The sequence below is a fragment of the Oncorhynchus gorbuscha genome, linkage group LG06 (genome assembly GCF_021184085.1).
Source record: "Oncorhynchus gorbuscha isolate QuinsamMale2020 ecotype Even-year linkage group LG06, OgorEven_v1.0, whole genome shotgun sequence".
In the NCBI taxonomy this organism is placed as follows: domain Eukaryota; kingdom Metazoa; phylum Chordata; class Actinopteri; order Salmoniformes; family Salmonidae; genus Oncorhynchus; species Oncorhynchus gorbuscha.
The window spans coordinates 2,535,943-2,555,243 of NC_060178.1; the positions used below are offsets into that span (position 1 = coordinate 2,535,943).

The following is a 19,301-nucleotide window of genomic DNA, read 5'->3' on the forward strand; positions in this document are numbered from 1 at the left end:
AATAGTCTGTAGGGAAAGTCTCAGAGAGCACCACCTGGTGGCCATGAGGAAAACTGCAGCCATATTCACCAACATTATAGTAGACATTATAACATTATAGCATCATAGTCAGTACATTCATCTCCAGATAGCTAGGTAGACCAGTCATAGTCAGTACATTCATCTCCAGATAGCTAGGTGGACCAGTCATAGTCAGTACATTCATCTCCAGATAGCTAGGTGGACCAGTCATAGTCAGTACATTCATCTCCAGATAGCTAGGTGGGACCAGTCATAGTCAGTACATTCACCTCCAGATAGCTAGGTGGACCAGTCATAGTTAGTACATTCATCTTCAGATAGCTAGGTGGACCAGTCATAGTACATTCATCTCCAGATAGCTAGGTGGACCAGTCATAGTACATTCATCTCCAGATAGCTAGGTGGACCAGTCATAGTACATTCATCTTCAGATAGCTAGGTGGACCAGTCATAGTACATTCATCTCCAGATAGCTAGGTGGACCAGTCATAGTCAGTACATTCATCTCCAGATAGCTAGGTGGACCAGTCATAGTCAGTACATTCATCTCCAGATAGCTAGGTGGACCAGTCATAGTCAGTACATTCATCTACAGATAGCTAGGTGGACCAGTCATAGTCAGTACATTCATCTCCAGATAGCTAGGTGGACCAGTCATAGTCAGTACATTCATCTCCAGATAGCTAGGTGGGACAACCACATGTCAGAGTAAGTCAGTGCTGTCAGGAAACATCAAGGTCAGGGGTCACTGAGACCAGGAAAATCTAGGGTTATCTAGATAAATGAACCAGGGTGTTACAACTCCTAGGTGTATGGGTTAAACCACGGGGTCAATAATGAGCAATGTATTTAGTAAACATAGGCTATTATTTGACGATGAACATTGGGAGACGAAAAAATTTATTTGATTAATTGGTTTGATATAGTACCTGTATATGATACCTGTATATAGTACCATCATGGTTTGATATAGTACCTGTATATAGTACCTGTATATAGTACCATCATGGTTTGATATAGTACCTGTATATGATACCTGTATATGATACCTGTATATAGTACCTGTATATAGTACCATCATGGTTTGATATAGTACCTGTACCTGTATATAGTACCTGTACCTGTATATAGTACCTGTATATAGTACCTGTATATAGTACCTGTATATAGTACCTGTATATAGTACCTGTATATAGTACCTGTATATGATACCTGTATATAGTACCTGTATATAGTACCTGTATATGATAGGTATATAGTACCTGTATATAGTACCATCATGGTTTGATATAGTACCTGTATATAGTACCATCATGGTTTGATATAGTACCTGTATATAGTACCATCATGGTTTGATATAGTACCTGTATATAGTACCTGTATATGGTACCTGTATATAGTACCATCATGGTTTGATATAGTACCTGTATATAGTACCTGTATATAGTACCATCATGGTTTGTTATAGTACCTGTATATAGTACCATCATGGTTTGTTATAGTACCTGTATATAGTACCTGTATATAGTACCATCATGGTTTGTTATAGTACCTGTATATAGTACCATCATGGTTTGTTATAGTACCTGTATATAGTACCATCATGGTTTGATATAGTACCTGTATATAGTACCATCATGGTTTGATATAGTACCTGTATATAGTACCTGTATATGGTACCTGTATATAGTACAATCATGGTTTGTTATAGTACCTGTATATAGTACCTGTATACAGTACCATCATGGTTTGTTATAGTACCTGTATATAGTACCTGTATATAGTACCTGTATATAGTACCTGTATATAGTACCATCATGGTTTGTTATAGTACCTGTATATAGTACCTGTATATAGTACCATCATGGTTTGTTATAGTACCTGTATATAGTACCATCATGGTTTGTTATAGTACCTGTATATAGTACCTGTATATAGTACCATCATGGTTTGTTATAGTACCTGTATATAGTACCTGTATATAGTACCATCATGGTTTGTTATAGTACCTGTATATAGTACCATCATGGTTTGTTATAGTACCTGTATATAGTACCTGTATATAGTACCTGTATATAGTACCTGTAATAGTACCTGTATATAGTACCATCATGGTTTGTTATAGTACCTGTATATAGTACCATCATGGTTTGTTATAGTACCTGTATATAGTACCTGTATATAGTACCATCATGGTTTGTTATAGTACCTGTATATAGTACCTGTATATAGTACCATCATGGTTTGTTATAGTACCTGTATATAGTACCATCATGGTTTGTTATAGTACCTGTATATAGTACCTGTATATAGTACCTGTATATAGTACCTGTATATAGTACCTGTATATAGTACCATCATGGTTTGTTATAGTACCTGTATATAGTACCATCATGGTTTGTTATAGTACCTGTATATAGTACCTGTATATAGTACCATCATGGTTTGTTATAGTACCTGTATATAGTACCATCATGGTTTGTTATAGTACCTGTATATAGTACCTGTATATAGTACCATCATGGTTTGTTATAGTACCTGTATATAGTACCTGTATATAGTACCATCATGGTTTGTTATAGTACCTGTATATAGTACCTGTATATAGTACCATCATGTTTGTTATTTGTATATAGTACCTGTCATGTGTGCATACAGTACCTGTATATAGTACCTGTATATAGTACCATCATGGTTTGTTATAGTACCTGTATATAGTACCATCATGGTTTGTTATAGTACCTGTATATAGTACCATCATGGTTTGATATAGTACCTGTATATAGTACCATCATGGTTTGATATATATAGTACCTGTATATAGTACCATCATCATGGTTTGTTATAGTACCTGTATATAGTACCTGTATATAGTACCATCATGGTTTGTTATAGTACCTGTATATAGTACCTGTATATAGTACCATCATGGTTTGTTATAGTACCTGTATATAGTACCTGTATATAGTACCATCATGGTTTGTTATAGTACCTGTATATAGTACCATCATGGTTTGTTATAGTACCTGTATATAGTACCTGTATATAGTACCATCATGGTTTGTTATAGTACCTGTATATAGTACCTGTATATAGTACCATCATGGTTTGTTATAGTACCTGTATATAGTACCATCATGGTTTGTTATAGTACCTGTATATAGTACCTGTATATAGTACCTGTATATAGTACCTGTAATAGTACCTGTATATAGTACCATCATGGTTTGATATAGTACCTGTATATAGTACCTGTAATAGTACCTGTATATAGTACCATCATGGTTTGTTATAGTACCTGTATATAGTACCTGTATATAGTACCATCATGGTTTGTTATAGTACCTGTATATAGTACCTGTATATAGTACCATCATGGTTTGTTATAGTACCTGTATATAGTACCATCATGGTTTGTTATAGTACCTGTATATAGTACCTGTATATAGTACCATCATGGTTTGTTATAGTACCTGTATATAGTACCATCATGGTTTGTTATAGTACCTGTATATAGTACCTGTATATAGTACCTGTATATAGTACCTGTATATAGTACCTGTATATAGTACCTGTATATAGTACCATCATGGTTTGATATAGTACCTGTATATAGTACCATCATGGTTTGTTATAGTACCTGTATATAGTACCTGTATATAGTACCTGTATATAGTACCATCATGGTTTGATATAGTACCTGTATATAGTACCATCATGGTTTGTTATAGTACCTGTATATGGTACCTGTATATAGTACCATCATGGTTTGTTATAGTACCTGTATATAGTACCTGTATATAGTACCATCATGGTTTGTTATAGTACCTGTATATAGTACCTGTATATAGTACCATCATGGTTTGTTATAGTACCTGTATATAGTACCTGTATATAGTACCATCATGGTTTGTTATAGTACCTGTATATAGTACCTGTATATAGTACCATCATGGTTTGTTATAGTACCTGTATATAGTACCATCATGGTTTGTTATAGTACCTGTATATAGTACCATCATGGTTTGATATAGTACCTGTATATAGTACCATCATGGTTTGATATAGTACCTGTATATAGTACCATCATGGTTTGTTATAGTACCTGTATATAGTACCTGTATATAGTACCTGTATATAGTACCATCATGGTTTGTTATAGTACCTGTATATAGTACCATCATGGTTTGTTATAGTACCTGTATATAGTACCATCATGGTTTGATATAGTACCTGTATATAGTACCATCATGGTTTGTATATAGTACCTGTATATAGTACCATCATGGTTTGATATAGTACCTGTATATAGTACCATCATGGTTTGTTATAGTACCTGTATATAGTACCTGTATATAGTACCATCATGGTTTGTTATAGTACCATCATGGTTTGTATATAGTACCATCCTACCTGTATATAGTACCTGTATATAGTACCATCATGGTTTGTTATAGTACCTGTATATAGTACCATCTGGTTTATATAGTACCTGTATATAGTACCATCATGGTTTGTTATAGTACCTGTATATAGTACCTGTATATAGTACCATCATGGTTTGTTATAGTACCTGTATATAGTACCCATATAGTACCTGTATATAGTACCATCATGGTTTGTTATAGTACCTGTATATAGTACCATCATGGTTTGTTTATAGTACCTGTATATAGTACCTGTATATAGTACCATCATGGTTTGTTATAGTACCTGTATATAGTACCATCATGGTTTGTTATAGTACCTGTATATAGTACCTGTATATAGTACCTGTATATAGTACCATCATGTACCTGTTTGATATAGTACATCATGTTTGATATAGTACCTGTAATAGTACCTGTAATAGTACCTGTATATAGTACCATCATGGTTTGTTATAGTACCTGTATATAGTACCTGTATATAGTACCATCATGGTTTGTTATAGTACCTGTATATAGTACCTGTATATAGTACCATCATGGTTTGTTATAGTACCTGTATATAGTACCATCATGGTTTGTTATAGTACCTGTATATAGTACCTGTATATAGTACCATCATGGTTTGTTATAGTACCTGTATATAGTACCTGTATATAGTACCATCATGGTTTGTTATAGTACCTGTATATAGTACCTGTATATAGTACTTGTATATAGTACCTGTATATAGTACCTGTAATAGTACCTGTATATAGTACCATCATGGTTTGATATAGTACATGTATATTGTACCTGTAATAGTACCTGTAATAGTTCCTGTAATAGTACCTGTATATAGTACCATCATGGTTTGTTATAGTACCTGTATATAGTACCTGTATATAGTACCTGTATATAGTACCTGTATATAGTACCATCATGGTTTGATATAGTACCTGTATATAGTACCATCATGGTTTGTTATAGTACCTGTATATAGTACCTGTATATAGTACCTGTATATAGTACCATCATGGTTTGATATAGTACCTGTATATAGTACCATCATGGTTTGTTATAGTACCTGTATATGGTACCTGTATATAGTACCATCATGGTTTGTTATAGTACCTGTATATAGTACCTGTATATAGTACCATCATGGTTTGTTATAGTACCTGTATATAGTACCTGTATATAGTACCATCATGGTTTGTTATAGTTGTTATAGTACCTGTATATAGTACCATCATGGTTTGTTATAGTACCTGTATATAGTACCTGTATATAGTACCATCATGGTTTGTTATAGTACCTGTATATAGTACCATCATGGTTTGTTATAGTACCTGTATATAGTACCATCATGGTTTGATATAGTACCTGTATATAGTACCATCATGGTTTGATATAGTACCTGTATATAGTACCATCATGGTTTGTTATAGTACCTGTATATAGTACCTGTATATAGTACCTGTATATAGTACCATCATGGTTTGTTATAGTACCTGTATATAGTACCATCATGGTTTGTTATAGTACCTGTATATAGTACCATCATGGTTTGTTATAGTACCTGTATATAGTACCATCATGGTTTGATATAGTACCTGTATATAGTACCATCATGGTTTGTTATAGTACCTGTATATAGTACCTGTATATAGTACCATCATGGTTTGTTATAGTACCTGTATATAGTACCATCATGGTTTGTTATAGTACCTGTATATAGTACCTGTATATAGTACCATCATGGTTTGTTATAGTACCTGTATATAGTACCATCATGGTTTGTTATAGTACCTGTATATAGTACCTGTATATAGTACCATCATGGTTTGTTATAGTACCTGTATATAGTACCATCATGGTTTGTTATAGTACCTGTATATAGTACCTGTATATAGTACCATCATGGTTTGTTATAGTACCTGTATATAGTACCTGTATATAGTACCATCATGGTTTGTTATAGTACCTGTATATAGTACCTGTATATAGTACCTGTATATAGTACCATCATGGTTTGTTATAGTACCTGTATATAGTACCATCATGGTTTGTTATAGTACCTGTATATAGTACCTGTATATAGTACCATCATGGTTTGTTATAGTACCTGTATATAGTACCATCATGGTTTGTTATAGTACCTGTATATAGTACCATCATGGTTTGTTATAGTACCTGTATATAGTACCTGTATATAGTACCATCATGGTTTGTTATAGTTGTTATAGTACCTGTATATAGTACCTGTATATAGTACCATCATGGTTTGTTATAGTACCTGTATATAGTACCATCATGGTTTGTTATAGTACCTGTATATAGTACCTGTATATAGTACCATCATGGTTTGTTATAGTACCTGTATATAGTACCATCATGGTTTGTTATAGTACCTGTATATAGTACCTGTATATAGTACCATCATGGTTTGTTATAGTACCTGTGTAGGACAGGCGTGGCCCCACTCCTGCTGCACCACGTTGCTGACTCCGTGTAAAGCTGACTCCAGACACGTCTTGTCATAGTCCTCCAGGTTGTTCAGGGCTTCCTGCACAGCAGAGCAGAGGAGTGTTGCCTTGGCTGCACAGAACAATACCCTGTCTGCATTACCCTGTCTGCATTACCCTGTCTGCACAGAACATTACCCTCTCTGCATTACCCTGTCTGCACAGAACATTACCCTCTCTGCATTACCCTGTCTGCACAGAACATTACCCTCTCTGCATTACCCTGTATGCACAGAACATTACCCTGTCTGCATTACCCTGTCTGCACAGAACAGTACCCTGTCTGCATTACCCTGTCTGCATTACCCTGTCTGCACAGAACATTGCCCTGTCTGCACAGAACATTACCCTGGCTGCACAGAACATTACCCTGGCTGCATTACCCTGTCTGTACAGAACATTACCCTGTCTGCATTACCCTGTCTGCATTACCCTGTCTGCACAGAACATTGCCCTGGCTGCATTACCCTGTCTGCACAGAACATTACCCTGGCTGCATTACCCTGTCTGCACAGAACATTACCTTGGCTGCACAGAACATTACCCTGTCTGCACAGAACATTACCCTGTCTGCACAGAACATTACCCTGTCTGCACAGAACATTACCCTGTCTGCACAGAACATTACCCTGTCTGCACAGAACATTACCCTGTCTGCACAGAACATTACCCTGTCTGCACAGAACATTACCCTGTCTGCACAGAACATTACCCTGTCTGCACAGAACATTACCCTGTCTGCACACTTCATCAGATCTGAAACATTGGACAGGCATAACCAATGTCTAAAATGTATCTAGCCAATCAGAGAACAAGTAGAGCTACTACCATATTGCCTCCAAGCCCTGGTGTTAGCCAGACCTGTGTACCTGCAGGGTGTTGTAGTCCCTGGTGTTAGCCAGACCTGTGTACCTGCAGGGTGTTGTAGTCCCTGGTGTTAGCCAGACCTGTGTACCTGCAGGGTGTTGTAGTCCCTGGTGTTAGCCAGACCTGTGTACCTGCAGGGTGTTGTAGTCCCTGGTGTTAGCCAGACCTGTGTACCTGCAGGGTGTTGTAGTCCCTGGTGTTAGCCAGACCTGTGTACCTGCAGGGTGTTGTAGTCCCTGGTGTTAGCCAGACCTCTAGGGTGTTGTAGTCCCTGGTGTTAGCCAGACCTGTGTACCTGTAGGGTGTTGTAGTCCCTGGTGTTAGCCAGACCTGTGTACCTGCAGGGTGTTGTAGTCCCTGGTGTTAGCCAGACCTGTAGGGTGTTGTAGTCCCTGGTGTTAGCCAGACCTGTGTACCTGCAGGGTGTTGTAGTCCCTGGTGTTAGCCAGACCTGTGTACCTGTAGGGTGTTGTAGTCCCTGGTGTTAGCCAGACCTGTGTACCTGTAGGGTGTTGTAGTCCCTGGTGTTAGCCAGACCTGTGTACCTGTAGGGTGTTGTAGTCCCTGGTGTTAGCCAGACCTGTGTACCTGTAGGGTGTTGTAGTCCCTGGTGTTAGCCAGACCTGTGTACCTGTAGGGTGTTGTAGTCCCTGGTGTTAGCCAGACCTGTAGGGTGTTGTAGTCCCTGGTGTTAGCCAGACCTGTGTACCTGTAGGGTGTTGTAGTCCCTGGTGTTAGCCAGACCTGTAGGGTGTTGTAGTCCCTGGTGTTAGCCAGACCTGTAGGGTGTTGTAGTCCCTGGTGTTAGCCAGACCTGTCGGGTGTTGTAGTCCCTGGTGTTAGCCAGACCTGTGTACCTGCAGGGTGTTGTAGTCCCTGGTGTTAGCCAGACCTGTGTACCTGTAGGGTGTTGTAGTCCCTGGTGTTATCCAGACCTGTGTACCTGTAGGGTGTTGTAGTCCCTGGTGTTAGCCAGACCTGTGTACCTGTAGGGTGTTGTAGTCCCTGGTGTTAGCCAGACCTGTGTACCTGTAGGGTGTTGTAGTCCCTGGTGAAAGGTACCAGTAGCTCCCACAGGGAAGAGAAGGCCACTAGAGAAGTGAATTCCAGTCTGTAGTTGTTAGCCATGTGCTCAAACAGCATGGTGAGTCCGGCCACAGCTAGGTTCTTCCTCTGCAACTCCTCGGAACACGGCTCCAGAGAGACCGGCCGCGTCATGGACAGAGACGCATCCATCAGGACCACCGTCGGCATGATGACGGCGATGTGGTTTCCACTAAAGCAGAATGAGTTTAATAATGAAGCATCCACAGTCTCTCTGGATGTGTGAATACAACACAGTCTACAATGGAAACTACAACACTGCCTCTGGAAAATACGGAAACCACAACACTGCCTCTGGAAAATACGGAAACCACAACACTGCCTCTGGAAAATACGGAAACCACAACACTGCCTCTGGAAAATACGGAAACCACAACACTGCCTCTGGAAAATACGGAAACCACAACACTGCCTCTGGAAAATACGGAAACCACAACACTGCCTCTGGAAAATACGGAAACCACAACACTGCCTCTGGAAAATACGGAAACGTGCGTTAGTCAGAATAGTGCATGTTGACATTAGAAATAAAGGTTCGTGGGGGCGTCTTATTTATCAACCGGTATCTGATGTAAGGAAATAATTTGTGCCTCGAAAAGACCTGAAAGAGACAATGGAAAAACGAAGACATATTGAGGGTCAACAATAGAATAGGGCCGAAACAACCCTCTGGAGTGATCTTTGGGGGATATTAGTTTTTGGTCAAAAGATGCTGTAAAATGTCCAGGAATTCAAAAAAAAAAAAGAAGAAAAAAATGAAATAAAAACCACAAGACAGATTCCAGAACAAGACCGGAGCAAAACAAGTCCAACTCAACACCAGAACAATGCTGGTCCAACTCAGGACCAGAACATTGCTGGTCCAACTCAGGACCAGAACAATGCTGATCCAACTCAGGACAGAACAATGCTGATCCAACTCAGGACCAGAACATTGCTGATCCAACTCAGGACCAGAACATTGCTGGTCCAACTCAGGACCAGAACAATGCTGGTCCAACTCAGGACCAGAACAATGCTGGTCCAACTCAGGACCAGAACATTACTGGTCCAACTCAGGACCAGAACATTGCTGGTCAACTCAGGACCAGAACATTGCTGGTCCAACTCAGGACCAGAACATTGCTGGTCCAACTCAGGACCAGAACATTGCTGGTCCAACTCAGGACCAGAACATTGCTGGTCCAGAACATTGCTGGTCCAACTCAGGACCAGAACAATGCTGGTCCAACTCAGGACCAGAACAATGCTGGTCCAACTCAGAACAATGCTGGTCCAACTCAGACCAGAACAATGCTGGTCCAACTGAACAATGCTGGTCCAACTCAGGACCAGAACAATGCTGGTCCAACTCAGGACCAGAACAATGCTGGTCCAACTCAGGACCAGAACAATGCTGGTCCAACTCAGGACCAGAACATTGCTGGTCCAACTCAGGACCAGAACATTGCTGGTCCAACACATTACTGGTCCAACTCAGGACCAGAACATTGCTGGTCCAACTCAGGACCAGAACATTGCTGGTCCAACTCAAGACCAGAACAACGCTGGTCCAGCTCAAGACCAGAACAACGCTGGTCCAGCTCAAGACCAGAACAATGCTGGTCCAACTCAACACCAGAACAATGCTGGTCCAACTCAACACCAGAACAATGCTGGTCCAGCTCAACACCAGAACATTGCTGGTCCAGCTCAAGACCAGAACGATGCTAGTCCAACTCAAGACCAGAACGATGCTAGTCCAACTCAACACCAGAACAATGCTGGTCCAACTCAAGACCAGAACAGCGCTAGTCCAAATCAAGACCAGAACAATGCTGGTCCAACTCAACACCATGATTGTAATTGTGTCAAATCACCACCATAAAAGTTCTAAATGTCCAATATTTGTGTGTGTATATTTCAGAACAACATCAGAATGCATTCTAAAGAGACTCTCCACAAATTATCACTAACGATCAATCAAACTAACTATCAAACGGTTCTCTAAATAAATAGATAGAAATACAAAACGTCTTCCAACTTTTGTCAGTCTCCACTTACTCCTCTTCCTCTCTCTTACTAACTGTGAGTGCGCTACTTTCAAACTATTTCCCCCACTCTTCCCTACTAGCGGACAAACGAGCGCGATAAGGTTTGAGGATATTATTCAACAACAGTAAAAAGGACAGTAATGTTAGGTGTCAAATAGAAAGCCCAGGTTTCAATAGGTGATAATGTATTATGAAAGGCGTGTGGATATTTGACCAAGAGGTTTCATGCACTGACTGAATGGGACCTGATCATTTGTTTTACTCCGTTGATCTCGGGAAGAGAATTTACGAGTCCTCAGTGTCCGAGAACGAGCGAGTCAAGACCCGAATAAAAATGGATTCGACATCGAGATACAGACTGTACTACAACACTGCTGCTGCAGAGGCATCAATTCCAACGTCTGTTCCACATTGGTTCAACGTAATGTCCTTGAAACGACGTGGAAACAACGTTGATTCAACCAGTGTGCGCACAGTGGGTAAAGACATGTGATCGTGTCTCAATGTAATGAAGGTATGAAATTATTGTTATTTTCAAATACATTTTGGGGCTTAGTTGTGATCAATTTGCAGTGTACAATTTATTATAATCACTGTTCCAGGCCTGCAGCTGAATCTAACTAGTTGCCTACCCCTGGAATATATTATAATCACTGTTCCAGGCCTGCAGCTGAATCTAACTAGTTGCCTACCCCTGGAATATATTATAATCACTGTTCCAGGCCTGCAGCTGAATCTAACTAGTTGCCTACCCCTGGAATATATTATAATCATGTTCCAGGCCTGCAGCTGAATCTAACTAGTTGCCTACCCCTGGAATATAAATTGTGTGTTGCAGCACGGACACTATTGAAAACAGAACAGAATGAAACATATGGGACTGCTACCACAAATTGTACAGAATACCTTAATGTTACTCCCAGAATTATTGACAATGGTGGGATCTCATTCCTTCAATCATTCATTTTTATCCAGTGGAGGATGTCTTTTTTTTATTTTAAACTTTTAATTTGTATTAAATTCATCGAGGACCATCCTCCTCAATGAATTTTAAAGAATTTAAAGTTTAACCTAAAAAAAAGCATCCTTTTTAGATAAAACTACTCTAAATATATTATTGTCACCAAATCATTGGTTAAAACACTCTTGTTTTGCAATGAAGGTCTACATTAGCCTCAACAGCACTCTGCAGGGTAGCACCATGGTGTGGCCGGAGGACAGTTAGCTTCCGTCCTCCTCTGGGTATATTGTCTTCAATACAAAACCCTGGAGATTCATGGTTCTCACCCCCTGCCATAGACTTACACAGTAATTATGACAACTTCCATAGGACGTCCTCCAACCAATCAGAGCTCTTGCAGCATGAACTGACATGTTGTCCACCCAATCAAATGGATCAGAGAATGAATCTAGTACTGAAAGCACAAGCTTCAGCTAGCTAGCACCTGCATATAATGGGGCCCACCGGTGTAACTGCTAAACTGCTTTCTGACTGTACTTCATGATTGTAGCAGGTTTACTAACACGTTAGTTCTATTATGTTGAGTATGACGTGACAATGTTGTAGGTTGTGTGTAGAGGTTAGAGGTCATGATATGAAGGTTTGGCTTGGAAAAGGTATTTTCACCTGGTCACAGACAGCTGATGGATTGTGCACTGAAGTCCACAAGCGAAGGGAAACGGTGAGAGGAGGAGAGAGAGTAGATAGTAGCGAGAAGGAATTATATATACAAGAAGGAAAGTGATTATGCTGTTTTTATGCGGTTGCTATGAAAGTGAGGGGTGTATTCATTCTGCCAATTCTGTTGAAAAACATTTCTTAAACAGAAGCAAACGTAACGACAGGCGGATAAACACACCTGAATGTGTCCAATTGAAACTCTCATTTGCAACTGTTGGACTAATGATCACACCCCAGATCAGCTAGATGCAGGCCAGAGGGTACAAGGAGGTATTGAATGTGTCTCTGTCACCTTGATTACTCAACATCCTCTCGACCTGTGTGTATCTACTAGGTTGTAGCAACCTCATGATGGGTACAGGGAACATTCTAGTATCATGTAGTAGCCTAAACCTATCGATGATAACAATGAGCTGGGTGAATGGAATATGAATGACAGTCATCCAATATGCTGTAATAGAAATAAGGCAATGCTCATAAAAAATATAAAATACAAATTCTCCCTCATTTTAAACTCCACCGACCGCCACTGTCTGTCATCCCAGGTTGAGAAACAAGTAGCCCAGCTAAACGTGTCAGGCCGGCTTTCTTTCCGGTCCTTTCAATACAGCTCGCTAACGAATCATGGCAGGGTGATAGCTAGCTTTGAAATGAACCTTTATTTGAGGACAGAGTTTAGCTTGCAAATAAATAGTATAGATACAACTATGCATTATGCCGAGCAGGTATTTAAAAAGTTATATAATGAAAACGACAAAAAAAACAGAAAGATTCATACCCATCAACGTAGAAATCTTCTCGATGGATTTGTACTGTTCACTATTATGTCCGGGCGGAAGCATTCCTTTCCCCCATTAGTTCCTAGGGTGAGAAGCACATCGAGACATTTCAGATTAGAAAACAGACGATGAGGTTCTGACGAGACAATAAATTCAACCATTATATCAATGAACATATTAAATCAAATTATTTCAATTAAATATTAATTATAGAACAAAATGTGTTAACCTGCAATATTGTAATAATTCGCCTACCTCCTCATGCCTTTTGCACACAATGTATATAGACTCTCTTTTTTTTCTACTGTGTTATTGACTTGTTAATTGTTTACTCCATGTGTAACTCTATGTTGTCTGTTCACACTGCTATGCTTTATCTTGGCCAGGTCGCAGTTGCAAATGAGAACTTGTTCTCAACTAGCCTACCTGGTTAAATAAAGGTGAAAAAAATATATATATAGAATATATAGAAAAATGTGCCCCTATTAAAATATATATTTAATTTAGGAGATATGACAGAGCTGTGAGAAATAGAAAAATGAAGATGTATCGGAATGGAAATTTGGTCATTCAAAGAAGAATATATATATATATATACACATTTCCATTCCGATACATCTTCATTTTTCTATTTCTGACATTTCTCACATTTCTCACTCTATTTCTCATATCTCCTAAATTAAATATATTTTTAATAGGGGCATACTTGAGAAAAGTATAAATTAACTAACCATTCATCTATAAATGCATCTTATCTGTCCTCAGGTATTACATAAGGTATATTCTGATCCACGGTGAAGACCTCTCTCGCGTTGCGTCCTCGGGGTGATATGAGCCATGAGCGATGCGCCGGCTGCGAGAACCTCCCCACCATCCACCGTATGTGTGGCGCACCCCAAGAGTGAAGAAATTACACCCCTCATCTGGTACCAAACACACTTTCATGGCAGGTAGGACAGCGCTGTACTTATAGATATCTTGATATACTTTTTAGGACCCTTTGTGAGTAATTTATCAAATGTTTACGTTAACATGTTGATGATAGATTTGTTATATTATGCATGATAACAAAAATGTTTTTCGAAAATGATACCGAATATAAATAGATATATTGAACAAAAAATGTATCTCAACATGTAAAGTGTTGGTCCCATGTTTCATGAGCGGAAATAAAAGATCCCAGAACTGTCAGCCCAGGACCTCCACATCTGGTTTCTTCAAATGCAGACAAGCCACCCGGACAGCTGATGTAACTGTGGGTTTGCACAACCGAAGAATTTCTGAAGAAACCGTCAGAAACCGTCTCTGGGAAGCTCATTTGCGTGCTCGTGGCGAGATCCTGAGGCTCATTGTCGTGCCATTCATCCACCGCCACCACCTCATGTATCAGCATGATAATGCACAACACTATGTTGCAAATAGTGGTCACACCAGATACTGACTGGTTTCCTGATCGACGACCCGACTCTTTTCTTCTTCTTTTTTAAAGTATTTGTGACCAACAGATGCATATCTGTATTCCAAGTCATGTGAAATCTATAGATTAAGGGCCTAATGAATTTATATCAATTGACTGATTTTCTTAAATGAACTATAACTCAGTAAAATATTTGAAATTGTTGCATGTTGGGGTTCATATTTTTGTTCATTGTAGAATCACATTTTTTTTGTTTAATTGTCCGTGTATCCCAGATGGAATATACACTGTGATATAGAATACACAATGTTTATACAAAATGGATCTGTGAACCAGGATGTTTCTCCTGAATCAGACAAACCAGAAACAAATGTTTATTATTCTGGTGGTTTATTCAGAATTTAAAACAATCTGTAGATCCAGTCAGGCAGATTCCATGAAAACAAAATCTTACAAATTAGTATTAAACTGTGGTAAAAATGATACATATTATATATTCAAAAGACATAACAGTGTAAACAACAACATATTGATATCTATAGTGATGATGATGGTCATGGTCACTGTGTATAGTAGATACATACAGGGCCCTCCAAACCTGTTCCTGGAGAGAGACCCTCCTGTAGGTTATAGCTCCAACCCTGTTCCTGGAGAGAGACCCTCCTGTAGGCTATAGCTCCAACCCTGTTCCTGGAGAGACCCTCCTGTAGGTTATAGCTCCAACCCTGTTCCAACCCTGTTCCTGGACAGAGACCTTCCTGTAGGTTATAGCTCCAAACCTGTTCCTGGAGAGACCCTCCTGTAGGTTATAGCTCCAACCCTGTTCCAACCCTGTTCCTGGAGAGAGACCCTCCTGTAGGTTATAGCTCCAACCCTGTTCCAACCCTGTTCCTGGAGAGAGACCCTCCTGGAGGTTTTAACTCCAACCCTATTCCTGGAGAGATACTGTCCTGGAGGTGGAGTTAAAACCTACAGGACAGTATCTCTCCAGGAACAGGGTTGGAGTTAAAACCTACAGGACAGTATCTCTCCAAGAACAAGGTTGGAGTTAAAACCCACAGGACAGTATGTCTCCAAGAACAGGGTTGGAGGTCTCTCTCCAGGAGGGTTAAAACCTACAGGAGGGTAAGTCTCTCCAGGACAGGGTATACAGGAGGGTCTCTCAAGGAACAGGGTTCTCCAGGAGCTATAACCTACAGGTCTCTCTCCAGGAACAGGGTTGGAGCTATAACCTACAGGAGGGTATCTCTCCAGGAACAGGGTTGGAGCTATAACCTACAGGAGGGTATCTCTCCAGGAACAGGGTTGGAGCTATAACCTACAGGAGGGTCTCTCCAGGAACAGGGTTGGAGCTATAACCTACAGGAGGGTCTCTCCAGGAACAGGGTTGGAGCTATAACCTACAGGAGGGTCTCTCCAGGAACAGGGTTTGAGCTATAACCTACAGGAGGGTCTCTCTCCAGGAACAGGGTTGGAGCTATAACCTACAGGAGGGTATCTCTCCAGGAACAGGGTTGGAGCTATAACCTACAGGAGGGTCTCTCCAGGAACAGGGTTGGAGCTATAACCTACAGGAGGGTCTCTCTCCAGGAACAGGGTTGGAGCTATAACCTACAGGAGGGTCTCTCTCCAGGAACAGGGTTGGAGGGTCTCTCTCCAGGAACAGGGTTGGTGTTAAAACCTACAGGAGGGTCTCTCTCCAGGAACAGGGTTGGAGCTATAACCTACAGGAGGGTATCTCTCCAGGAACAGGGTTGGAGCTATAACCTACAGGAGGGTCTCTCTCCAGGAACAGGGTTAGAGCTATAACCTACAGGAGGGTCTCTCTCCAGGAACAGGGTTGGAGCTATAACCTACAGGAGGGTCTCTCTCCAGGAACAGGGTTGGAGCTATAACCTACAGGAGGGTATCTCTCCAGGAACAGGGTTGGAGGGCCCTGGTACAGAGTTATGTAATGACCAGGAGGGTCTCTCTCCAGGAATAGGGTTGGAGTTAAAACCTACAGGAGGGTCTCTCTCCAGGAACAGGGTTGGAGTTAAAACCTACAGGAGGGTCTCTCTCCAGGAACAGGGTTGGAGTGTAAACCTACAGGAGGGTCTCTCTCCAGGAACAGGGTTGAAGTGTAAACCTACAGGGTTGGAGACCCCTGGTACAGAGTTATGTAATGGCCACATACCAAAGTACACCTTGTATACACAAAGCTTTCACTCATACTGTTACATCAAGCATAACAAGGAGAGATTTAAAACACAATCAATTCATTTTTCTTCCAAAAGGGTCAAATAGAAGATAGAAAAATTGATAGAAAATATTTTAAACTGATCTCCTTTTCTGACGTCCCCACGCCAAACTATGCCTGCGGGGTCTCAACTTTAATTCCAACTGTAAAGCTGTGAAACACCGTAAACTAGTGGGTCTTTTATGATTAGTATTCAAATATTTATCAGACCAAGTAATTATTGAAGCGCTCTATGCAATCCGTATCACTGTAGTACAACGCTACGGCTTGATTTAAATTTAAAGGCAATGTTCCCGCGTTATAGCGGAGACTGCATTTACCGTAAACACTGCAGATGTCGTCTCCATCTGAAATTACCTTTAATTACATTTCTACCGCACAGTCTGTAACGTTTCAGCCATCCAGGATGAATAGAGAGCTATACGTCTGGTTGTAATGATGAGTGAAATGACATTCATATATAATATCACAGTACTTTTTCTTGGCAGTAAACAGGCAGGGGGTTTTCTACTTACTTTTAACAGTCTGACATGGTAAAACAAGACATTTGTTGAATAATCCTCAACCTAAAGCCTAAAGCTCGTCAACTGTAAACGGTCATCAAGTGCTGTGTTTGTTTTACGTGCTCTTTAGGAAGGAATGTAAAGGAATCATTCTAAATTAGAACCATTCTGTTGTGGAATGATGTCGGAACCCTTCTCTCTAAAGCCAGTTCATTCACAATATACAAAAGTTCAATTTTTTTTTGTTGTGGGGGAGGGGGGGGTGATATTGTGACAGTTTCAAAACCCCAGTCAGAAGAATACAGACACCTTGACATGTGACACAGCTCTTCTATCTTCTATCCTAACAGTGGACTATGGATCACGGTCAGGAGTAGTCCACTATAGCCTCCTGGGTGACGTAGCGTTTTATGGTACTGCCTCTCAGTGCTAGAGACGTCACTACAGACCCGGGTTCAATCCCAGGCTGTATCACAGTTACTCTATACAACTATACAGAGAAACAGAACATACCATTTACTCTATACAACTATACAGAGAAACAGAACATATAATTTACTCTGTACAACTATACAGAGAAACAGAACATACCATTTACTCTGTACAACTATACAGAGAAACAGAACATACCATTTACTCTATACAACTATACAGAGAAACAGAACATACCATTTACTCTATACAACTATACAGAGAAACAGAACATACCATTTACTCTATACAACTATACAGAGAAACAGAACATATAATTTACTCTATACAACTATACAGAGAAACAGAACATACCATTTACTCTATACAACTATACAGAGAACCAGAACAGCTCCATACATTTATTTACAAAAAGTAATGCGTATGTGTGTTGATGAAAGAATTAGAAAACATCTTAATCCACACATTCTGCATTTGTGATGTCAATAAAATAACAATTACCTTATAAAAGAGTATTGCTTTAGTCATTAATTAAAAACATATCAACAAATCATATTAACAAATGTTCCTTTTATATTTGTGGCATTTGTTTTGGTTGTTCCAATGTATTTTATTTTTATTTTTCTAAAATAAAATTCATAAATAAACACTCCCGTGAAAGTTACAGGAGAAAAGTCTCATCACTATGGTAATACAACTAAATCATACATGGTCTATGTGTATATATCATGTATATAACATGGTATATGTGTATATATCATGTATATAACATGGTCCATGTATGTTTCCACCCAGAAAAACAAAATGGCTGCCGGAGTTAAAGGCGAGACTTGACTGATCTACAAACCACCTTGCATCATAAATAACTACTCAATGTTATTTGTACATCAGTCAGTCACAATTTACCCATGATACCTCACGGTTTTCATGGTCTCACACTAGGCCAATGGAGCCTTCATGTTATATTTGGACTGGTCCTGCCAGAGGGGAGGGGGGGGGGGTGGAGTCAGGCCCCATACCTGATCATAGTATAGAGCAGGAAGTCAGGCCCCATACCTGATCATAGTGTAGTAGTTGTGTATGTATCAAAGTTCAACTGAAAGAACAAAAAATAAAGGTCCAAATTATTCATGTAAATTATTACTGTCACAGATAATGTAAGAGATAATGTAAGAGATAATGTAAGAGATAATGTAAATTACTCGTTGGAAAGTGCTTAAAATCACATGTGAAAGACTTTTACATTACACCCAACAACCCTCCCATCACAACAGTAAAACCCTGACTGTGG

At 39.7% G+C, this 19,301-nt stretch overlaps 1 protein-coding gene across 1 annotated transcript in view; it reads right to left on the bottom strand.

Moving 5' to 3' along the window:
* Window positions 1-13,510, bottom strand: part of ints14 (integrator complex subunit 14) — a 26,709-nt gene extending 13,199 nt beyond the window's left edge. Inside the window, exons 1-3 of the mRNA XM_046352066.1 lie at window positions 13,419-13,510; window positions 8,852-9,098; window positions 6,889-6,996 (exon numbers count right to left, since the gene is read on the bottom strand). Coding sequence (XP_046208022.1) covers window positions 6,889-6,996; window positions 8,852-9,076 — 333 coding nt within the window. The 5' untranslated portion in view covers window positions 9,077-9,098; window positions 13,419-13,510. The remainder of the gene's footprint in view (window positions 1-6,888; window positions 6,997-8,851; window positions 9,099-13,418) is intronic.
* Window positions 13,511-19,301: the final 5,791 nt, after the last annotated feature.